The 19,701-nt window shown below is 39.4% G+C and overlaps 1 protein-coding gene across 2 annotated transcripts in view; it reads right to left on the minus strand.

Moving 5' to 3' along the window:
- The window catches only part of LOC145996867 (uncharacterized), a 135,030-nt gene extending 115,572 nt beyond the window's left edge, over nt 1–19,458 (minus strand). For both annotated transcript variants that reach the window (XM_083133413.1, XM_083133412.1), the window contains exons 1-3: nt 19,362–19,458; nt 6,746–6,856; nt 2,617–2,743 (exon numbers count right to left, since the gene is read on the minus strand). In XM_083133413.1, coding sequence (XP_082989539.1) covers nt 2,617–2,743; nt 6,746–6,844 — 226 coding nt within the window. In that variant the 5' untranslated portion in view covers nt 6,845–6,856; nt 19,362–19,458. The remainder of the gene's footprint in view (nt 1–2,616; nt 2,744–6,745; nt 6,857–19,361) is intronic.
- Between the last annotated feature and the right edge of the window lie 243 nt (nt 19,459–19,701).

Here is a 19,701-nt window from a genome sequence, read left to right on the forward strand (position 1 = left end):
GGTGTGTTCAGTCACACATATGCCCTTAAAGTGTTTAATATATGAAGTTATGCTTGCAACGCGACCATCAACCAAGCATAAACTTTCGAGACACATAATACCTACCCTTGATTAATGAGTAGATCTGGCAACATGGCCCTCGGTTGCCATGACAAACGATACTGCCATCTGTTATCGAAAAGTTACTGCAAAATTGCCTTTAAAGACGGAAGACAAAATGTCAGTGATGAACACCGGAGTGGGAGGCCAGTTGGCATGGCAACTGAGGCAGTGAAACAGCAGATCGAGCAGGAAATCTGTTAACTTAGAATACAATGACAATAGCAAAATGAAGGCACTGGAATATCTATAGTGATTCAAATACTACAGCCAACCTCCGTGGTGTGGTGGAGTGGTTAACACAGCATGGCATTACTCGTGAATGTGAAAGTCAGAAGTGGCCAGAAAAGTGACATAAAAGAAACCAATCAAATACTATAGAACTGTGCTTGCATGGCATAAGAGGAAAACAGTGTGTGAATAGGCTATGCAATTGGACTAATTCACCAGTTAACATCACACACTTCCACGACTACAGATATTTTGTCCAAGAAGCTAATTACCGAAACTGACATATCGTCATCGGCAAAATCCCGATATTTAAACTGGTACCGATAATACTAGATAATACCATATTTACGCGTGTATAGTGTGCGTACGTGTATAATGCGCACTCTGGTTTTGGATCGCTAAAAGTGACAAAAAATTATATCTCGTATATAATGCACAGTACAATCCAGTTTCAAGAAATGGCTTTCTTAGTTGTAGGTTGTAAATCTGTTGCTATGCTGATCAAGAGTGAACGGCATCATACCTATTCAATTGCTCAATCCTTCTTTTTCAAAATATATACTTTCTCTTTCCGTGACTAATGTAACATCTATACGAGGCACATTCAGGACCTTCCAAATAGCAGTTAGCAGCACAAGATTTCTTCCATTAAGGAAATTACACACTCCATGTATGTCATATTATTTGGTCAGTAATACATTTTAATTTTTATTATCTTGTTCCTTACGTTTTCTTTCATCCAAAGTACCATAAAAATCAGAATGTTTCTTCATTCTTGATGAACTTATTTCAACCGCATTTCACATTAGTGTCGTTACCTTGTATGGAATACTGTTTCCATATTCAGAAACTGCAGGATTCAAGCTTTACAATGATATATAACATGATAGGGTTCCGTAAACATGAAAAATCAATGCAAGTGTCCCAAAATCATGTAATGACCCTGTACAGTTTCATGTTGGCTGTCTGAATTATTCCGTGCATAATACACACCACAGTTTTTGGGGGCACATTTTTTGGAAAAAAGTGCACATTATACATGAGTAAATACGGTAATAACCTAACATAACCTTTTACCTTCTAATAAGTTTTTAATTTTGTAAGACTTATTGAAAATTAGGTTAATGGATCTTCTTCACTGTGGAGTTTTTGTGATAATATTATTGCAAACTCCCATTCAGATAACCAACCTACCTGAAAATCAGAAATCGAACATGAAGGGGAGAAGTAGAGTGCAGCAGCCATGAAAAGTGCTGTTGAACTGTGAAATTATTCCAAACACTACTCAATTGTGCTAGGACATTATTATTATTACTAGTACTACTATTATTAATACATTACTATTTTCAGGTGGTTGTATTTTATCTCATTCCAAATCTATTTCTACTTTGGTTATGTCACGTCTCTTTTGTGCCTCTAAGGGTAAATACGACGATGAGGATGAACGAGGAACTGACGAAATGGCATATCAGATGGCAAAAAAAAAGGTAAAGTGTTCCCCTGTGCATAGCACCACGCCATGAAGGCGTATAGGGGGTGTGGGGGTAACGCCCCACACTTTCTTGATCCGGTCGTGAGTGGGGGTGATGTGATCAGCATCACGCCCCTGACTGCCTTTACCCCCCAGGGTTTCCCCCAGGTACCCATGTTATTCGACGCTGGGTGTGCGCCGGGGCCGCTTCCACCGTTAGAAAAGTTCCCGGATTTGAACCGGCCGGGGATCGAACCCGGGACCTTTAGCATGGTAGTCAGACGCGTTACCGACTGAGCCACCGCGGCCACCACTAACACAATTGCATGTCCATGCCTTACTAGGTAGAACATCTGGCTTTGTAGCGTGGGCACTACATTTTATATATATTTTTCCTAACAAATGGTAGGGGTGATGACACCCCAGCATAAACATTGTTACCTTCAATTATTGAGGAATGCATACTGTATAATTCACAAATATGTTTCACATACATAATACGTTTTTCATAATGGTGCACTATGAGTTAGCTTGTGCATGTTTCTACAGGGGTCAACACTATTACGGGGTTTACCCCCACTGGAAAAAATACCTTACTTGCCCCTCCCTGGAAAAAATATGCAACGTCCATGATTAGGGGGCAATTGCCCCCCCCCCCTTGCATGCATATGCCTCCCTTAAACACACAGAGAACATCCATCATCCTCTACTATTACATAATCAGATTGGGGTAAGGGACTTCTTGGACACCCTGTACAAAATGCCAGAAAGGAACATACAGAATGTTAGCACAAAATGATGACAATGTCACTTACTTGAATACATATGCCTCTCAATTATACTCCTGTTGTCACACTTGCTGACATGGTGAAGCATTTCTGGCTTGTGCACTCTGTGGGTTGCTTCCAATGGACATATTGAAAACTCATTAACTGGCTTATTCTGAAAGGGAAAGATAACCATGTTTTATGCATACATATGTACAAGGCACGTACTGAAAGTCATGAGTAGAGACTGCATTTTAAAGGGAATTTCTTTTTTTATTTTTCAACATGACTCATGGAATAAATAACAACAGTGTTGATAATTATCTTCCTCCTAAAAGATTACATGATTTTAACTTCACTCCTTTTCCCTTTTTCAGCGTACATTCCCTTCTCCCCCTTTTTAAAAAAACATCTTGCTTGATCCCTTTATTGACAAGATATCAAATATTTTGTAGGACTATTTTTTCCCTGAACAAAAAATTCAACAATGGTCTATTTGTTCCAGCTTAGAGGAAAGAAAGAACAAGCGCCATCTAGCTTCACTTCCCTCCATGAGTGTTGGGAGTATGTTGCAGCGATTGTTGAAACAGTGCGATCTGGGCTTAAGCAGTAACAAATGCATTGTAAGCGACATGTCTGTTCAGTTGCAAGTGTACTTATCTGCTAGATTTAGACTTTTATTGTGAAGTTTTTTTTTGGAATAGTTTTAACATTACTGTGTGACAGTGAAAGCAGTATTGAGTATCAGTGAAATGGCGAAGCAAGGTACTAGAGGCAGCAAGCTAAAGATCGTGGTAAACTGTTTCAAGGAAGATTTCATCGAAATGGATGGTAATATTATTCACTGTACTTTATCTTCAAAAAAAGGAAATGAAAAATTTTATTTTTGCATTCCACTAAAAATATGCTTTTAAATGTCCATTTTCTTGCGTTTTTTTACTTTACTTCAAACGAAAATTTAATGTATCCCTTTTTATTTGTGAATGGTATATATTGTGCTTTCATTTAAGATAAAATATTTAGTGGAGTGCAAAAATAAACTATAGTCCTTTCTAAGGCAATATTTTTTTTTTTTTTTTTTTTTTTTAGCAAACTTTTCCCCTTAAAATCTGGTCTCTAGTCATGAGCCTTGTTCGATTACTCTCGGACCTTGACTATTTTGGTTGAAACCACACGTAAGGCAAGTACAGCCATCTGTTGTCCACTGTATGAACCACATGCTGGTGCATCCACACTTTCGGTCAGTGCTGTCGGTAGGAGAAAAATGGCATCGTGAACGTGCTGTCATGGAATTTCTTGTTAGTGAAACATTAAAGATGCAGACATTCATCAGCGTTTACAGAACTTCTATGGAGATGCCTCCACGCATTCCAGTACAGTAAAAAGGTAGGTGAAACATTCGAGAGATGGTAACACAGGCATTGTTGATAACATCGTAGTGGCACACTGAAAACAGCTTCCACGCACAAAAACATGGAGCAGATTGACGAGCTTATCCAAAGTGACAGGAGGATAACTGTACGAGAAATTGCACATTATCTTAACACTGGACACAGTGCTATACAGGACATCATAAGGACTTTTTGTTATCACAAGGTTTGTTCGAGATGGGTGGCAAGATGAAGGATGAGGTTCGCCGGTAGTTACGTTATGCCGAAACTGATTTCTACAAAAGTGGTATTTTCCAGCTGCCATTACGGTGGTGCAAATGTGTTGACCAATCTGCATGTAATGTGGAAAAGTAACAACAAGGTCCATTATGTATTACCATAGGCAGAATACAAATAGTGGTTTCTGACTTTGAGTAATATCACTTGCCCCATTACTTTCAGTACTTGTAAAATACTCTGCGTGTCACAAATAAAACTGTTAATGCTAATTTCGGAGAAAAAATCCATAGTAATATAACAACAGTATATAATCTAAAGTATATCCCCCCCCCCCACCAATATAGCCAGAATAAAATTTTACTTCACTAATTACTAATGGCATACCTCAAGACTCATGTAATAATCCAAGCATGTATATCCGAACATTATCTGAATCACAGTATGTGCCAAAAGTCACATACCAAATGACGACGGTGACTAGTATAGTCATTAAATAACAGGAATTTTATTCTAAACTTCATGGACATTTACGCACAACTAAAATTAGTATTTCAGGACTCAAAAGGTTCCTTAAGAACATGCCACAAAAGTGTTGTGACGATTAACCAGTATGTGCTTGCGCAGTAGCTTGTATAGCATGGAGGTGACACTCTGGTGTAGTGGTTCGTTGTCGCCTTGTAGTAAAGCGATCCCAGGTTCGATACCCGGTGGAGGCATTTAGTGCTTCGGATCCAACTTTAAACTGTAGGCCCAGACCCGATTAGCCTTACTGTGCATAAAGTAGACTTAAACACCAAATCAATCAATCAATCGTACAAAATTGCCGCTCCACTGTTGACTTGTAACGAAGTGTTATTCATTTTTTGTAGTCATACGGAATGAAAGTTTGTGAAATCTACAGCAGAATGAAGGTTCAGTGTGGAGACAATTGTTCAAGTCAGAGGAGAGTGTACTAAATTAACGGATTCACATGCTGATCTCCTGTTTCACAGCGTCAGTTGCCATGCAAACTGGTCTCCCACTCCGGTGTTCATCACTAACATTTCGTCTTCAGTCTTTAAATCTTTCCACCCATTCATACATCCTCCCTCTGTATTGAAGTATTGTTCTGCTGTAGATTTCAGAAGGTTTCACTCCCTATGATCACAAAAAACAAATAACACTTCGTTGCTCTTCCACGGTGCAAGTCAACAGTGGAGCAGCCATGTTGTAGGAGCTACTGCACAGGCGCATACTGCTCGATCATCACAACACCTTTATGGTGTGTTGCTAAGGAACCATTTTGTGTCCTGAAATACAAATTTCTGTTGTGCATAAATCTTCACACATTTGTAGCAGCTGGGCATTCAAGGGTTGATGACGAAATAGATAAAAGAACTTGAATGCACTGTCTGGGACTCAATAACCTTCAGAGGCAAAATTGGTCGTCCTGGCCTCCAGATATTCAGCCACCAAGGGCCAACAATCATATTTACTAGGGCTCAGCCAATACCACCATTTGCCAATACCAATACTTGTATAATTCCAGTTTAAAATAACAAAGGTGTTATTGAGTCTTAAGACTCATCACATCTCATTCTATTAATGACATTAAATAATGCGCAAATTATCCCATGTTGCATTGTATCACCTTAAATTGTCTTGTAACATTTTATGTGAACTTCTTTCTAGACCCAGAAGTTGCAATAAAAGAAGAACTTTTTGAAATGTTGCAAGCCTTTTTAAAGTGTTACAGTTACACCAAAAAATCACCTGCTTCATTTCATGTCCCCAATTTCATCAAAACAATAATCTTGTTGTTTGGCTTAACCTTGAGGGAGGAAAACGATGTAAAAATAAATACAAACACAGATATATATTTAATGCTCATTTGGTAGCCTCTGTACATGCCCTCCTGTCCATTATTCTCTGCCCTTCGCAATAAAATCAAGTCACTGCAGTGTCGTTATCAGGCAGCAGTCACACAGAATGGTAGAGCACATGAAGAAAATCCACAACCCTCCTTCCCACAGTCGCATTCGCTCCTTTCCCAAGAACTGTGGAATGAGTCAAGCATGATAATAATGCTGATTTTGAAAACATGCACATTCTTACCCCATGTGTTTGCAAGCAAGGATTGGCAATGAATGATTTCTTTTATTTCCACATAGCGTTGACCACCAGGAAGTTACATGCTTTCAATGTCACGTTCGGGAGTAGCGCTTTCACTTTAGTCCTGTCTTTGACCTTGTCATCTCATTATCAGGAGGGTCCATCAAAAATGTACATGGAATTCCTGTGCAGGATCCCAACCTGTCACAAGGAAGGGTGAACAAACCCTTGAAAGGGAAAAATCTAGACAAATGAGTTGTTTCTCTTGATTACTCTAGCCACTCAAAATCAAAGAAAATTCAACCGATACTTACAGATACCGATACCACTGGTATTGGCTGATACTGATACATCGGTATCGGCTCAACCCTATATTTACTTGTTGTGACAGTAAAGGGCAATCAAAATGTACATAAAGGTAATATGAATGGGGATTATTTTACAAAGGAGTTAAAAAATAAGGCAAAAATACTTACCACCCTTTGGCATTTCACTAGATGGTACTGAAATCTCTCGCGTCTTATGAGATGAGCTGGGTTGTAGGGGCAAGGCAAAGTTTCCTCTGGTTTCACCATCGTCCTTAGTTTCTGCAAATGAAAAAGTACTACAATTGTACACAATTACGGAAGCAGACTGTTTCACTTTCATACAGTTGAAGACAAATTGAATAAGGTAAAGGACCCAAATATGAGACAGGTCCCTAATAACACACACTTGGTAAACGACTCCAGTATAGTCTTCCATTTGTCGGCAACTATGGTAACTTATACAGAGTTTGTTAAAACCTGTCGCGTTTCTCATGCTAGCGATCGCTTGACAGTGTCTGTGCCAATGAGAAACAAGGGAAAATTCATCTACTAAGCAGCGAGGAGCGAATGGAAGGCAGAGGCACTTACGTAGATGCTGTTATTACGTATTTTGTGTGTGTCTGCAAGAGGCTTGTTTTGTAAGCGTGGTGCTGATTAGCATGGCCGTATTTAGAGGGGGGGTTTCTAGGGTTCAACCACCCCCCCCCCCCCCCCCGAAACTTCTGACATGTTGGATTAATGGAAGTTCAGAAAACAAAATCTGTAACAAATTTTCAATTTTTTTTTTCGAAGCATCACAAAAATACATGGAGACAATGTTGAAACGATCGAGATAGAATTTTCATACACTTGGAATTCTGAAACTTGAGTGAAACAGGATTTATTCTCAGAATCGTAGCCCACCCGCGACCCCACCATTTTCACTTCTGTTGTCATCTTTCCAGTGTTGCTCCTGCGTCACAAGGAATATAGACTGAAAATTCCCTTATGATTGTCCCAAAATTCCCTTTCCGGCTTTTAAATTCCCTGTCCGATAAAGTCGAAAATCCCCCTTGATAGGAGTTCAAACCTAGTACCTCCAGTTTCGTAGCGCATTACGTTCGCGATTGAGGTTACAATCCATGCACCAGGCTAAGTTTTTAAAAAGAATAACTGGTTCCACACTTTTCAAAATTCCAAAAATTTAATTTTAAAGTCAAACAACAAAAGCTTTATGACTAAAATTTCCATCTAACTTTTAAAGCTTTTCTCTTGAAGGTATCTAAAGTTTAATGACGAAGTATAATTATTGTGCATTTCAGTACACACTGTATGAAACGTAAAAAACAAAACAAAAAGAAACTTGTGCTTGATATTCACTCATCTGCTGGATTGAGTAAGACCCCCTCAAGGATATAACAATAATATAATAATTATTATTATTAGTATTATTATTATGGAATAATTTTTGTTTATTATTATGAAATTTCTAATTATTATTGTACAATTATTGTTATTATTTCTATTATTCAAATTTCTGGCGACGCCCATGGGAACAATTATGAATGAACCTCCACCGAAATTTTTTCCTGCCTACGGCCATGCTGATTAGTGATGTTGAATTTGTGAATTCTCATGTATCTTATGCACAACCTGACCTCTGCTTCCCCAATGCAAGGACCAATCTGTATACAGCAGGAACACCATGCAGTTTCTGCTAGAAATGCCAACGATCTGCAAACTCAGGGAAACATGACATTATGTACCAAATGTGGTATAATGCTTGTGATTCAAAGGTGTCATTGTCTTTGTCCAACGTCGGTTGAAAGTAAACAACGAAGCTGAGAGCACGCCAAATTATTTGCTACACTTTGAACTTTGTAGTGGTTTTCATTGACAAAAAGAACAACATTGGAGGTAGGCTACAACAAATTTACTATAAACTGCATCAAACCAGTGACAAAATATTATGTATAATAGGATACTTACTAATACAGAAGACTACAATTATGACCTGGGGCAGCTATTTTATTTTTATCTGTTGCATTCCATAATAAGAGATACCTACAGTTCCTATTCTTCCCTTTTTCAAAAAGCTTAGATAATAATTGTAATAATATGACGCGTGTCAGGAAAGTAAAGATACAACGGATATATATCTTAGGGAAAATGTGTAAAGCATAAGTTGAGAACACTAACGGTAACCTAGATCCTTACTCTTTCCAGAAGAGTCCACGTACCAGGTGTGCTGATTAATAATTCTTAATTGATCCGAAAGAAAACAAGTGTATCTGGGGAGAAAGGTAACAAATGCTTTATTCAAAGTATGTGCCATCCCTAGCTATACATTGTTCCCATCTATCCGTCAAATTGTGGATTGCCTTCCAGAAAAATCGTTCACATTTTGAGGTGATCCAGTCAGCAAGCCATTGTTCGACATCTTCGTAATTGTTGAAGGGTTGCTGGGAAAGAGAGTGAGACATCGATGAAAACAAGTGGTAGTCCAAATGGGCTAAGTCTGGTGAGTATGGTGGGTGGGGCAAGAATTCCCAGCCAAGTGCAGAAATGGTGTGTCTGACGCCTTTCGCTGTGTGTGATGAGGCGTTGTCATGCTGCAAAATCACTTTTCTGCATCTTATCGCCCAATCTGGGTGCTTTTCGATCAATGCATGGTTCAAATTTATGAGTTGTTGATGGTAGCAAATGGCATTCACTGTTTCACCTGGTTTCAGTAGCTCATGGTACACCACCACCTTCTGATCCCACCAAATGCACAGCATTGTCTTCCTTCCGAAGCGATTCAGTTTTGCGGTCGATGTTGAAGGTTGTCCTGGGTCAACCCATGACTTTTTGCATTTTGGGTTCTCGAAGTAGATCCATTTTTCATCCCCAGTCACTATCCGATGCAAGAAAGACTTTCTTTCATGCCGAGAAAACAACACTTCACACACTGTTTTTCGCTTTACCATTTGTCTGTCGTTCAGATGATGAGGGACCCCATTTTCCTGCCTTCTGGATCTTTCCCATGCCATGAAGACGATCAGATATGGTTTGGCGACCAACATTTAACTTCTCTGCCAGTTGTTGTTGCGTTTACATATCGTCTTCGTCCAACAGTGCTTGCAATGCAGAGTCTTGGAATTTTTTCGGCTGCCCCGGGCAATCTTTGTCTTTCAAGTCAAAATCACTACTTTTGAATCGTCGAAACCAACGCTCGCACGCATCTTACATTAGGACATTGTCACCGTACGTTTCCACAAGGATACGATGGCTTTCACTCGCGTTTTTCTTTTGATTGAACAAGAAAAGCAGGACGTGCCGCACATGCTCCTTATTTGGTTTGAAGGTCAACATGTTTCCCACACAAACCCAATATCACGATCACTCGCACTCAGTTGCACATCCACGGCGTTTTGACAGGTACTGTCCTGGCAACACACTGACGTAACAGTTGACACTATGCACCATCCAGCGACAAAATTAAGAATTATTAACCGGCTCACCTGGTAGACGTACAAATGAATGGAAAAATTAACAAAAATGGTCGTGGACAAATTGCTGAGAAATACTTGTGCATCCCATTGTACAAAGAGTGGCAAAAGAAATAGTAGGCGAAATGTCCATAACTATTTTCAATCAGTCTGTTTTGAAATAATGTTAATAAGCAAAGGACAACATATACTCCGAATCAACAGAATTACATTCCTAAGAACAACACGAAATGTAGAATTGCAAAGAATGAAAATGTGAAGGACAATTTGCCTACTGTTAATCTTTGCTGTTAGCTGTAGGGCAAATCCTGAGAAGTGATACCAAACAAAAAAAAAAATTATTTTCAATATGCACATGTCATGTATCAAATTAAAGCATGGCATATCTACTTCAATAATATGGCAAAAAAAAAAAAAAATCAAGAAATGTCAATACTATGGCCATATCTGTGAAAGCTTGTTTGACATTTTTAAATTGTCATATTAGATGCAGATCTGGCAACATGTTTTTTCTGCAAGTGTTGCAATCCAAAATGGCCGACTTGATCTTCTAAGTTGCTAGGGACATAGGTGGTGTGTTTTTTATTAAAGGAATTGCAAAGCCTCAACTTTCACGGCAAATAATATTCATTTTAGAAAAAACTAATTAGCATGTCACAACCGTAACAAAAATTAACCTTTCAATTAGAATAAAAGAGATTCCGTACTCAGTATTGTTTTGCAACATGTGTAATATAATCAAAAGCAATAGTGGCCATGTGTGCAAACATAATATAAACAAAAATGCTGTTACTATTTAAAATTAGTGTTACGGTTGTGACACACATAGTGTTACAGTTGTGATGCAAAGTGTTTCAGTTGTGACATGATATTTTTGTCCCTGTTGTTTACACTGTAAAGACAGTGTAAAAGACAGTTTACAGTATAAAGAACATACATGCAATGTACACAACACAATACACACAATGTACACATCAAAAGCAACAATATACAGGGTGATTATAAAGTTGAAATCCATTTCTGTGAGAGACAGATATTAGAATCAAACCAATAATGAGAATGGAAAACTTAACACTTAGTAACACATAATCTATCAAAACTTCTACAGATAATGTAAACCCAACCTCAGAGTAACACATAATCCATCACAGGTTTCACTTAGCCTTATTTCATATGACCGCCCTACAAGTCCACACAAACTCCCAGCGACGCACCGCTGCACAAAACACCTTTTCTACAATTGTAGAAGAATTATATTTATACAATTGTAGAAAAGGTGTTTCGTGCATCAGTGCGTCGCTGGGAGTTTGTGTGGACGTGCAGGGTGGTTATTTTTTCTCTTGCAGACTCCTAAATGCATGTAAATTCCAGATGATCTGCAAAATTCCCTAACATTTCCCTGTTTTCCAAATGCAGCGCAGGCACTGCAATGTCGGTCCAATGTGCATCGCCATCAACCCATGCCAGAGTGTCACTGGATAATACAAGGTCATCCAGAAAATAAAGACTGTTTGGTTATACAAAATCAGAAACACAACAATATTTATTGGAAAAAAAAACAATTGTTTCATACCTGAAGCTTCCTTCACTTCTCTACATAATCACCTCCTACATTTAAACATTTGTCGTATCTGGGCACGAGCTTCAGAATTCCCATGTTGTACTCTTCTGCCGCCAGTTCATTAAGCCAGGTGGTCACTGCATTCTATAACTCTTCATCACTTGCAAAACGTTTACCGGCCAGAAACTCTTTCAGCTTAGGGAAAAGGTGGAAATCGCTAGGAGCAAGGTCCAGACTATAGGGTGGATGATCAAAAAATCCCCGTCCGAATTGATCCAGCAATTCTTGAGTTGCACCAGCAGTGTGAGGGCGGACGTTGTTGTGCAGAAGCACAATTCCTTCAGAAAGCATTCCTTGCCTCCTGTTTTCGATGGCTCGCCGTTTTGCTTAGAGTCTCACAATAATGATTTGCAGTGATCGTAGTGCCTTTTGGCGGAAATGCGCGAGTGGTCTTTTGTTTGAATGCAGTGACCACCTGGCTTAATGAACTGGCGGCAGAAGAGTATAACATGGGAATTCTGAAGCTCGTGCCCAGATACGACAAATGTTTAAATGTAAGAGGTGATTATGTAGAGAAGTGAAGGAAGCTTAAGGTATGTAACAGAATTGTTTCTTTCCAATAAATATTGTGTTTTTCATTTTGTATAACCAAACGGTCTTTATTTTCTGGATGAGACTCGTATGATGGGTCAGACAATAGAAAGCAAATGGCAGAATGAAGAAACAGAAGTCTCCAGGTCGGAGGTGGCTTATTGTATGGCATCCTGATGCCTGATGATTCGCACGCGGTAGACATGGGTTTGATTCCTAGGGTGGGTGATTTAAGGTCAGAATTTTTCCATCCTTGTCCCTGCATAAAGTGGCTATGGGGCTCACCTAGCCTCAAATCAATGGGTATCTGGGGGCAATGCTGGGGGGGGTGGAGCATGGTGTTGATATATCACCTGCAAAATGGTTAAGATCGAGAATGTGTGGGCTCTGCATGTGCCTTCATGGCACGGTGCTACATGCATAGGGATCTTTACCTACACCAAGGAGAAATATATCACAAAGCACCTTAATTAATTATTCAGGTTCTTCCAAAATCTGTTTCGTATTATTTATTTGAGCAGTCCATTGTGATAATGGTACATTCGTAAGTAGTACCTTGGATATTCTATTGTCAATCCTTTAAACCTTCATCGGTTACTAGAAAAGTAATATGATTGGTCACACTGTATCTGTGAAATACAAGTACAGTTTCTGTCATATATTTATGATTACTATTTAATTATCACATTATTTTATTTTAGTCCTGCAAACAATGTTTCTTAAGCACCTTAAAGACATATCTTTAGCATCATCTATAATATTTAGGGGTGTGAGGGACAGAATTTTTTGAATCGGGATGGGAAAGTTTTTTAATCAGGACATTCGGGACAGGAAAAATTCAAAGACAGGAAATGTTTGAAATTTCCCGAAGCTCAGGAAATCTCGAATTCTACACGTCATTTTCCACTTAACTGATTGCTTTTGCATTTCTGGAATAAAAACTAACAATTTCCGATAAGATCCAAAAACTTACAATGCAGAAAACATCGAGAATTAACAACTTTTTAAAATTACCATTCGGTATTTCCCGACTGCTCGGGATCCCGAAAAGTCGGGAACTCATTTCCCGAAGTCAGGATCAGGATGAGAAATTTTTTTTCCAGATCCCGGTCCTGACTTTTTGGGATCCCGCACACCCCTAAATATCATAGATGACGCTATTCCATGTGTCACACTGTCATTCATTGCAATCGACATCATACAGGCTTTGCCAAGCTATAACAGTCCTTCATTTCCCCATTCCAAGAGAAAACCACAGCCATAAAACTAGGGGACACCTACAAAGAAGGGTTAGTTCAGAGTTCCCAAGCATCTTGCCACTCCCAACCCACCCCTAAAAAAGAATAGGGAGAAAGTGTGGCGAAGGTGGAGGTTCTTCCATTGAGTATTTTTCCAGTGGCAAAATACAAGGTAACCAAAAAAGTTCTTGCCGTTTTTGATGTCCCATTAATCATGCGCTCACAGAGAGGAAACGAAATGACGCACGTGCCTGCCAAGCGATCGGGAGTTAGTCTGACCACCGACTGTCAATAATACAGGCACGTTGTGTACACACAGCAGTCACTGTTGAAGAGTAATGGAGGTATCGAAGCAGCTGGTTCGTGTGTGTTTGGTGTATGACTTTAAAGTGGGCCTGTCAGCTGCCGCATTTGCCAGGTATTTGGGGAGAATGACGTGAACGAACGCACTGCCAGGCAATGGTTCCAGAAATTCCGTTCGGGAGATGTGAGCCTTTAGGATGAACCTCACAGTGGACGACAACATGTGTTGGATGACGAAGCCCTGAAAGCAGCCATCGAGGAAGACAGTGGTCTAACGTGTGACGAACTTGCAGAAAGGTTCCATGTTTCCGCTGAAACAGTCAGACTGCACCTGCATGAGATAGGGAAGTCATACAAGTTAAGCAAGTGGGTACCCCCACATTGTCGGCAGCCAACAAGGAACAACGAGTGACAGCCTGTTTGTCCTTGCTCATTCGGTACCTGAACACACCCATATTTGATCACTTGCTAACTGGTGACGAAAAGTGGGCCCTCTATGACACTCCCAAGCATACCAGACATTGGTTGTCGCCACGTGACCCTGTTCCTCACACCTCAAGACCACCTCTGCACCCACGAAAGGTTATGCTCTCTGTATGGTGGAATTGTCAGCAAGTGGTGCATTACGGGCTCCTTTCACCTGGTCAGACCATCACTGCTGACCTCTACTCTCAGTAGTTGCAAAGGGTGCACCATGCATTGCGGCAGAAGGAGTCTGCATTGGTGAATCGCACGAGTGTGCTGTTCCTGCACGACAATGCCAAGCCACATGTTGCAAAGACCCTTCAGCAACTTGGCTGGGAGACATTGTGCCACCCACCATATTCACCGAACCATAATCTGGTTTCATTCCCTCAACAACCACCTCCGTGGGAGATCCATCGCAAATGAGGGAGACCTGTGGAATGCGCTCACGGACTCCTTTGCATCCAAGCCCGCCGAGTTTTATCACCAGGGTATTGTGCAGCTGCAGGTACGTTGGCAAAAGGTGTTGGATGCTGATGGAGATTACTTCGAAACCTAAAGGTACGTACCATCACTGTCCACTGTATTGCTCTTTGTTTATCACTGCTCTAGAACAGCAAGAACTTTTTTGGTTACCTTGTATTAGGTTCATTCCCTATTTATTTATTATTATTTTTTTTTTGTGTGTGTGTGTGTGTGTGTGTGTTCATTCCTCCCTCATATACATGTAGCAATTATACCCAGAGGAGGGTGGGCTGTTGATAAGACAAGAAGAGGGAAAAAGATGTGCCAAGTTTTCGACTGTCTACCATGGCACGTGTTGCGGTTTCAGCAGGAAGAGGGGTGAGGTAAGGACACGAAAGTGTGGTAAACAGAATATTCCAGTTCAGTGCATGAATTACCTTCTCATACCTCTGCATTATCAATCACAATTGGCGACACCATTATCACTGATGATATGACATTCATTGCATTCACCATCACTTTTGGGGGACATGGAACAAATGAATACAGCATTTTTGAAGATCCTACCAGTCCATTCTACAAGCAGACTGTGCTACCCAAGCGAAATCAGTTGCTCTGTATCTCATACACACGAACACCCTACCAAGCTCAGACATGACGGGGCACCAGGCACAAACTGTGGTCATCTGTATTCAGTCAAAGAGGGAAGAAGCTATTGAGAAGCATAGAAACATACGTACACCTAATCGTTTCTGACAAAATAAATCATTTTAGTTGTATTTCAGAGATACAGTAAGGCCGATGGAGGATCACGACTTGGTGTTTTCCGAGTTATAGCGAAGATTTTCACATTGCAAAAAATGTAGCATACTTAAAGAATTAACCCTACAAAGCTAAGGCATTGTCTGGGGCAGTTTTCTTGTTTCACCCCCTTCCACTAAAATCTTCTGCTCCCTGCCCGGTCTACCTTCACTTGGATCAGAGACACTGACAGGGAAGTATTGGTATTAATTTGGTATTATTGGCATCGTCTGGCGGACGAAACTTTAGTGTCTTCGTACACCAGAACTTCTACAGCAACTTCGTAAAATTTTGTTATCATGCTGAATGTGAAAATGACAAAAACTAATGTAGATGCTCAACAACAACAAGGAAGAAATATTTGTGCATTCTGTTCCACAAGAAAGATTAGGATGACCAGATTCTCCTACTGTCGTTGCTCCAAAGCCATGTGTGGTGAACACTAGTCAAAGTGTTGCTTTGAGTGCACAAGAGACTTAAAAAAATGTAATTTCACAATTCTGCCATTCCAATTATGTATTTTGGAAGTAAATACTAAATTTTGTAGTAAATAAAATAGTTCTTGCAAAATTTAGGCTGTGTTTTAATTCTGAAGAAATCAGTAGTCCAGCAGACGAATGATTGGCTATAAAGTTTGGCACAGGACACGTTAGCTTTCCAGGGTTAAACGGGTAAGTTTTGATTGCTTAATGATTTTTTTTCAAATTCTCCGAGCAGAAAGACTAATTATTGTAGAATTTTGGCAATCATTGTCACGTGGAATTTGAACCTTCCTTAAAGTAATGATTATTGTTTGGATTTCGAAAAAGTTATTTGTTAAAAAATAAAACTTAAAAAGGTAACAGTTTCATACATCGGAGACACATTTCTTCAATTTTACACAAGAAACTACTTATGGAAATAAGTTTCTCCAAGGTTTACAACGTTCGTTGAGGTATTTTCTTTCATCGTGGAATATATTTGACTGCGAAATCATGTATTTTTTAAAAGAAATATCTCACCGATGCACAATTGCCATTGCTTCCATTTGGCTTGCCCTACGACAACCGGATGCTGCATACGTTTGATGACATAAGCCCCTGTCAGTGTTTCAAACCCCCCTTTTTTTTTACTATGCTTGCCTAACGTAACCAAACCTAATCTAACCTTATCGGAAATGGTTCGTGGGGCTATCCGTGAATGGTTCGTGGGGCTATTTGTCAGCTACCCAGGCTATCCGTCGGCTACCCATGCATAATGTATAATTTCCACTGGTGACGAACACGATAGTAGGTATTTTTCGGTGAAGAAGGTTGAAACACTGCATACCCACCACATGTCAAGATGTGCCCGCCATATTGTGTGTTCCGGAAGCGAAGAAAGGAATAAAAAAAAGCACTCAGAATGTGAAAAATTGAGTTTGTTATCGTGTAAAAAGCATAATGGCATCATGAACTATGTTCCACAATACACAACTGGTAAGTACGAACCATGCGAAACACAAAATATCCTATTTTAACGTGTCTCCGATCTATGAAACTGGTACCCTTAAAAATTAGCTTACAGAAACACACACACTCCCCATAGACAAGGCATTTCATGTTGATAGAAGCGACAGTAAGTATCATAGACTAGTGAGATGAAGTAATTTAGAACATAGTTTAGAAAGCATTTGGGAATATTATTCTAACGACCGTGATTACATCATCACACATAGGCAACATCCAGCTGGAAGGAAATGGATGCAAGAGTTTTCGTACATCGGTCACACATTTATATCGAAAAATACATGATTTACCGGCAAAATGCAATGAACGATGTGAGAAAACACTTCCCTGAACTTCCACAAGTCTAAAGAAACTGCATTCGGTAAGTAATTTCTCCTGTAAATTTTAAGAAATCCGGATACGGAAAGTTTACCCCGAATCTGACCTGACTAACTTAACCACGAAAGCATTTAGGTTTATTATTAAAATGTTAAGGAAACTAAACCTGATTATATAGAAGTATATGGAAGTGAAAAACCAGTGTCAAAGAAACACGAAGGAAGTAATTGCTAAAACTCAACAGCATCTGTTAACATAAATCGAAATCAAACCATGTAAAAATTGCACATGTGTTATGTTCCACATTCTGCCCTCCAGCACTTGAAGTGGAAAATGTTACCTGGAGGAGGATGGGTATAATCTTGGGGCTAGTTGGGGGATGCTTCCATGGTTTAATATGGTGACAATGAGACAGTTGAGAGGGTGCTAAGCTGAGGGATACCAGCCTCCCACCCCCCTTTCTTCAAGCATTAGTGCCGTCAATTTCAAACATGTGTACCGAATTTGTTGTATCACAATGTGATGTATAAGAAATCAAACGACATTGTCAACAAAGGCAATGATTACTAGAACACCAATGGTACAAAACCATCTCATATAAGCTCTTAGTCTGTGAATAAAGCAAATGAAAATTGTGAACAACTATTTGTGTCAATGTGTATTTCGACTCCATTGTACTATTTCTGCAGAAGAAAACAATATAGTTACAATATTTGTCACAAACATAAAGAATGGTAACATTATCGTAATGAGGGAAACGGATTCCTTCAAATTTACAGGAGAAACTACTTACGGAAATCACTTTCTTCAGCGTTGTGGAAGTTCCTGAATGTAGATTTGATCCATTTTAATGTGAATGCCTGTTGTTTGCTGCGAAAATCTCTGTCCGACACGCTGTTTCTGCTCCCGCAATTTGCTTTCTGCGCGAGAGTGCCATGTTCCGTGTGGTTTCCGAAAATGTTTTTTGGGGCTAACATCAATGGTTCTTGGGGCTAACGTCAATGGTTTGTGGGACTAACGTCAATGGTTTGTGGGGCTAATGTCAATGATTTGTGAGGCTAACGTCAATGGTCTGCGACGTATTAGCATAATTTCAAATCCGGGCACGAAAGTAGATATTTTCCGGTGAACGAGGTTGCAACACTGCATAAATCGACAAAACACTCTCAGAACGGCCCCTAAACCAGTACGCTATCACGGCCATAATGTGTTACAGATTCGAAACAACAAGTAACAGTAAGTACTCCTAAATCTAAGAAATAGACATTGATATGCATTAATTCACTTTAGGAAATGTTCGACATTCGAAAATAACACGTTAGCAATGTAAAGAAGTCTGAAATATATGATTCGTAGGTGTTTCCCTCATACGATAATAGTACGTAATAATAATACGCAAATCATTTTCTGTAGCGTTGTTGATGTTCGGGAATGTAGTTTTGATCCATTTTAATGCGAATGCATGTGGTTTTCTACGAAAATCTATTTCCGACGCGCTATTGCTGCTGCCACCATTTGCTTTCTGCACGAGAGCACAATACGCGATATTGCTGCTGCTATAAGCCGGTGTTGTCCGTATATGCTAAATTGAACGAAAGGAGTGCTAATGGAACCTAACCTAACAGGCGGTTTTTTGGGCTACCCGTGGATGGTTTGTGGGAAATACGGAACAACAGTAAGTACGTTAATGTAAGAAATATACATTATTTTCGTTAGAAATTCATTATTTCACCTAAAGAAATGTTCCGCAATGCAGAATAGTACGTTAGTAATGTAAAAAATTGCGAAATAAATCATTGATAGGTGTCTCAGGTATAGTAAAGTAGTACCAAAAATGGTAGTCTGCATCAAGCTATAGCACCAAAAATTGTACGTATTGCAAATGTAGTTGTCTTTCGTTAGACAAGACCTTAACATTATACCTGAAAAATAAACACATTATAGCCTATAATAATTACATTAGATACAACTAAGACTTGACAGGTCGGATTTGAAAATGTAAAGATTTATTGAAACTATCAAAAATATTGTCGGCGGTACTTAAAACGCTATCATATAATCACATGTGTCGATTTATTGACTTACAATTAACTATCACACGAAAAACTGCGGGTTTTTTACTTTATATTCACATCGAGAATTGCACACGCGGTCGCCGCCAAGACGTCTGCTAGGCTTCATTCGGATTGGTCTATTCAACTTGAACACTGTTGCCATACACTGAAGGCGTCATTTTCCCCTTCGTATATCGGATATTTTCATTTTACGATTACATGTAATATAAAATGTCATAATCAAGTTTTACAAAGCTTTATCTCTCAACATTTTTGTTGTATGATTTAGTAAGTTACAAAATAATAAATAATTGCCGTAAGTATAAAATTGGTGCAGTGTGGGACTAATCGACTTGTCCAAACATACATTC

Source organism: Lepisma saccharinum, chromosome 13 (genome assembly GCF_977018435.1).
Source record: "Lepisma saccharinum chromosome 13, izLepSacc3.1, whole genome shotgun sequence".
Classification (NCBI taxonomy): Eukaryota; Metazoa; Arthropoda; class Insecta; order Zygentoma; family Lepismatidae; genus Lepisma; species Lepisma saccharinum.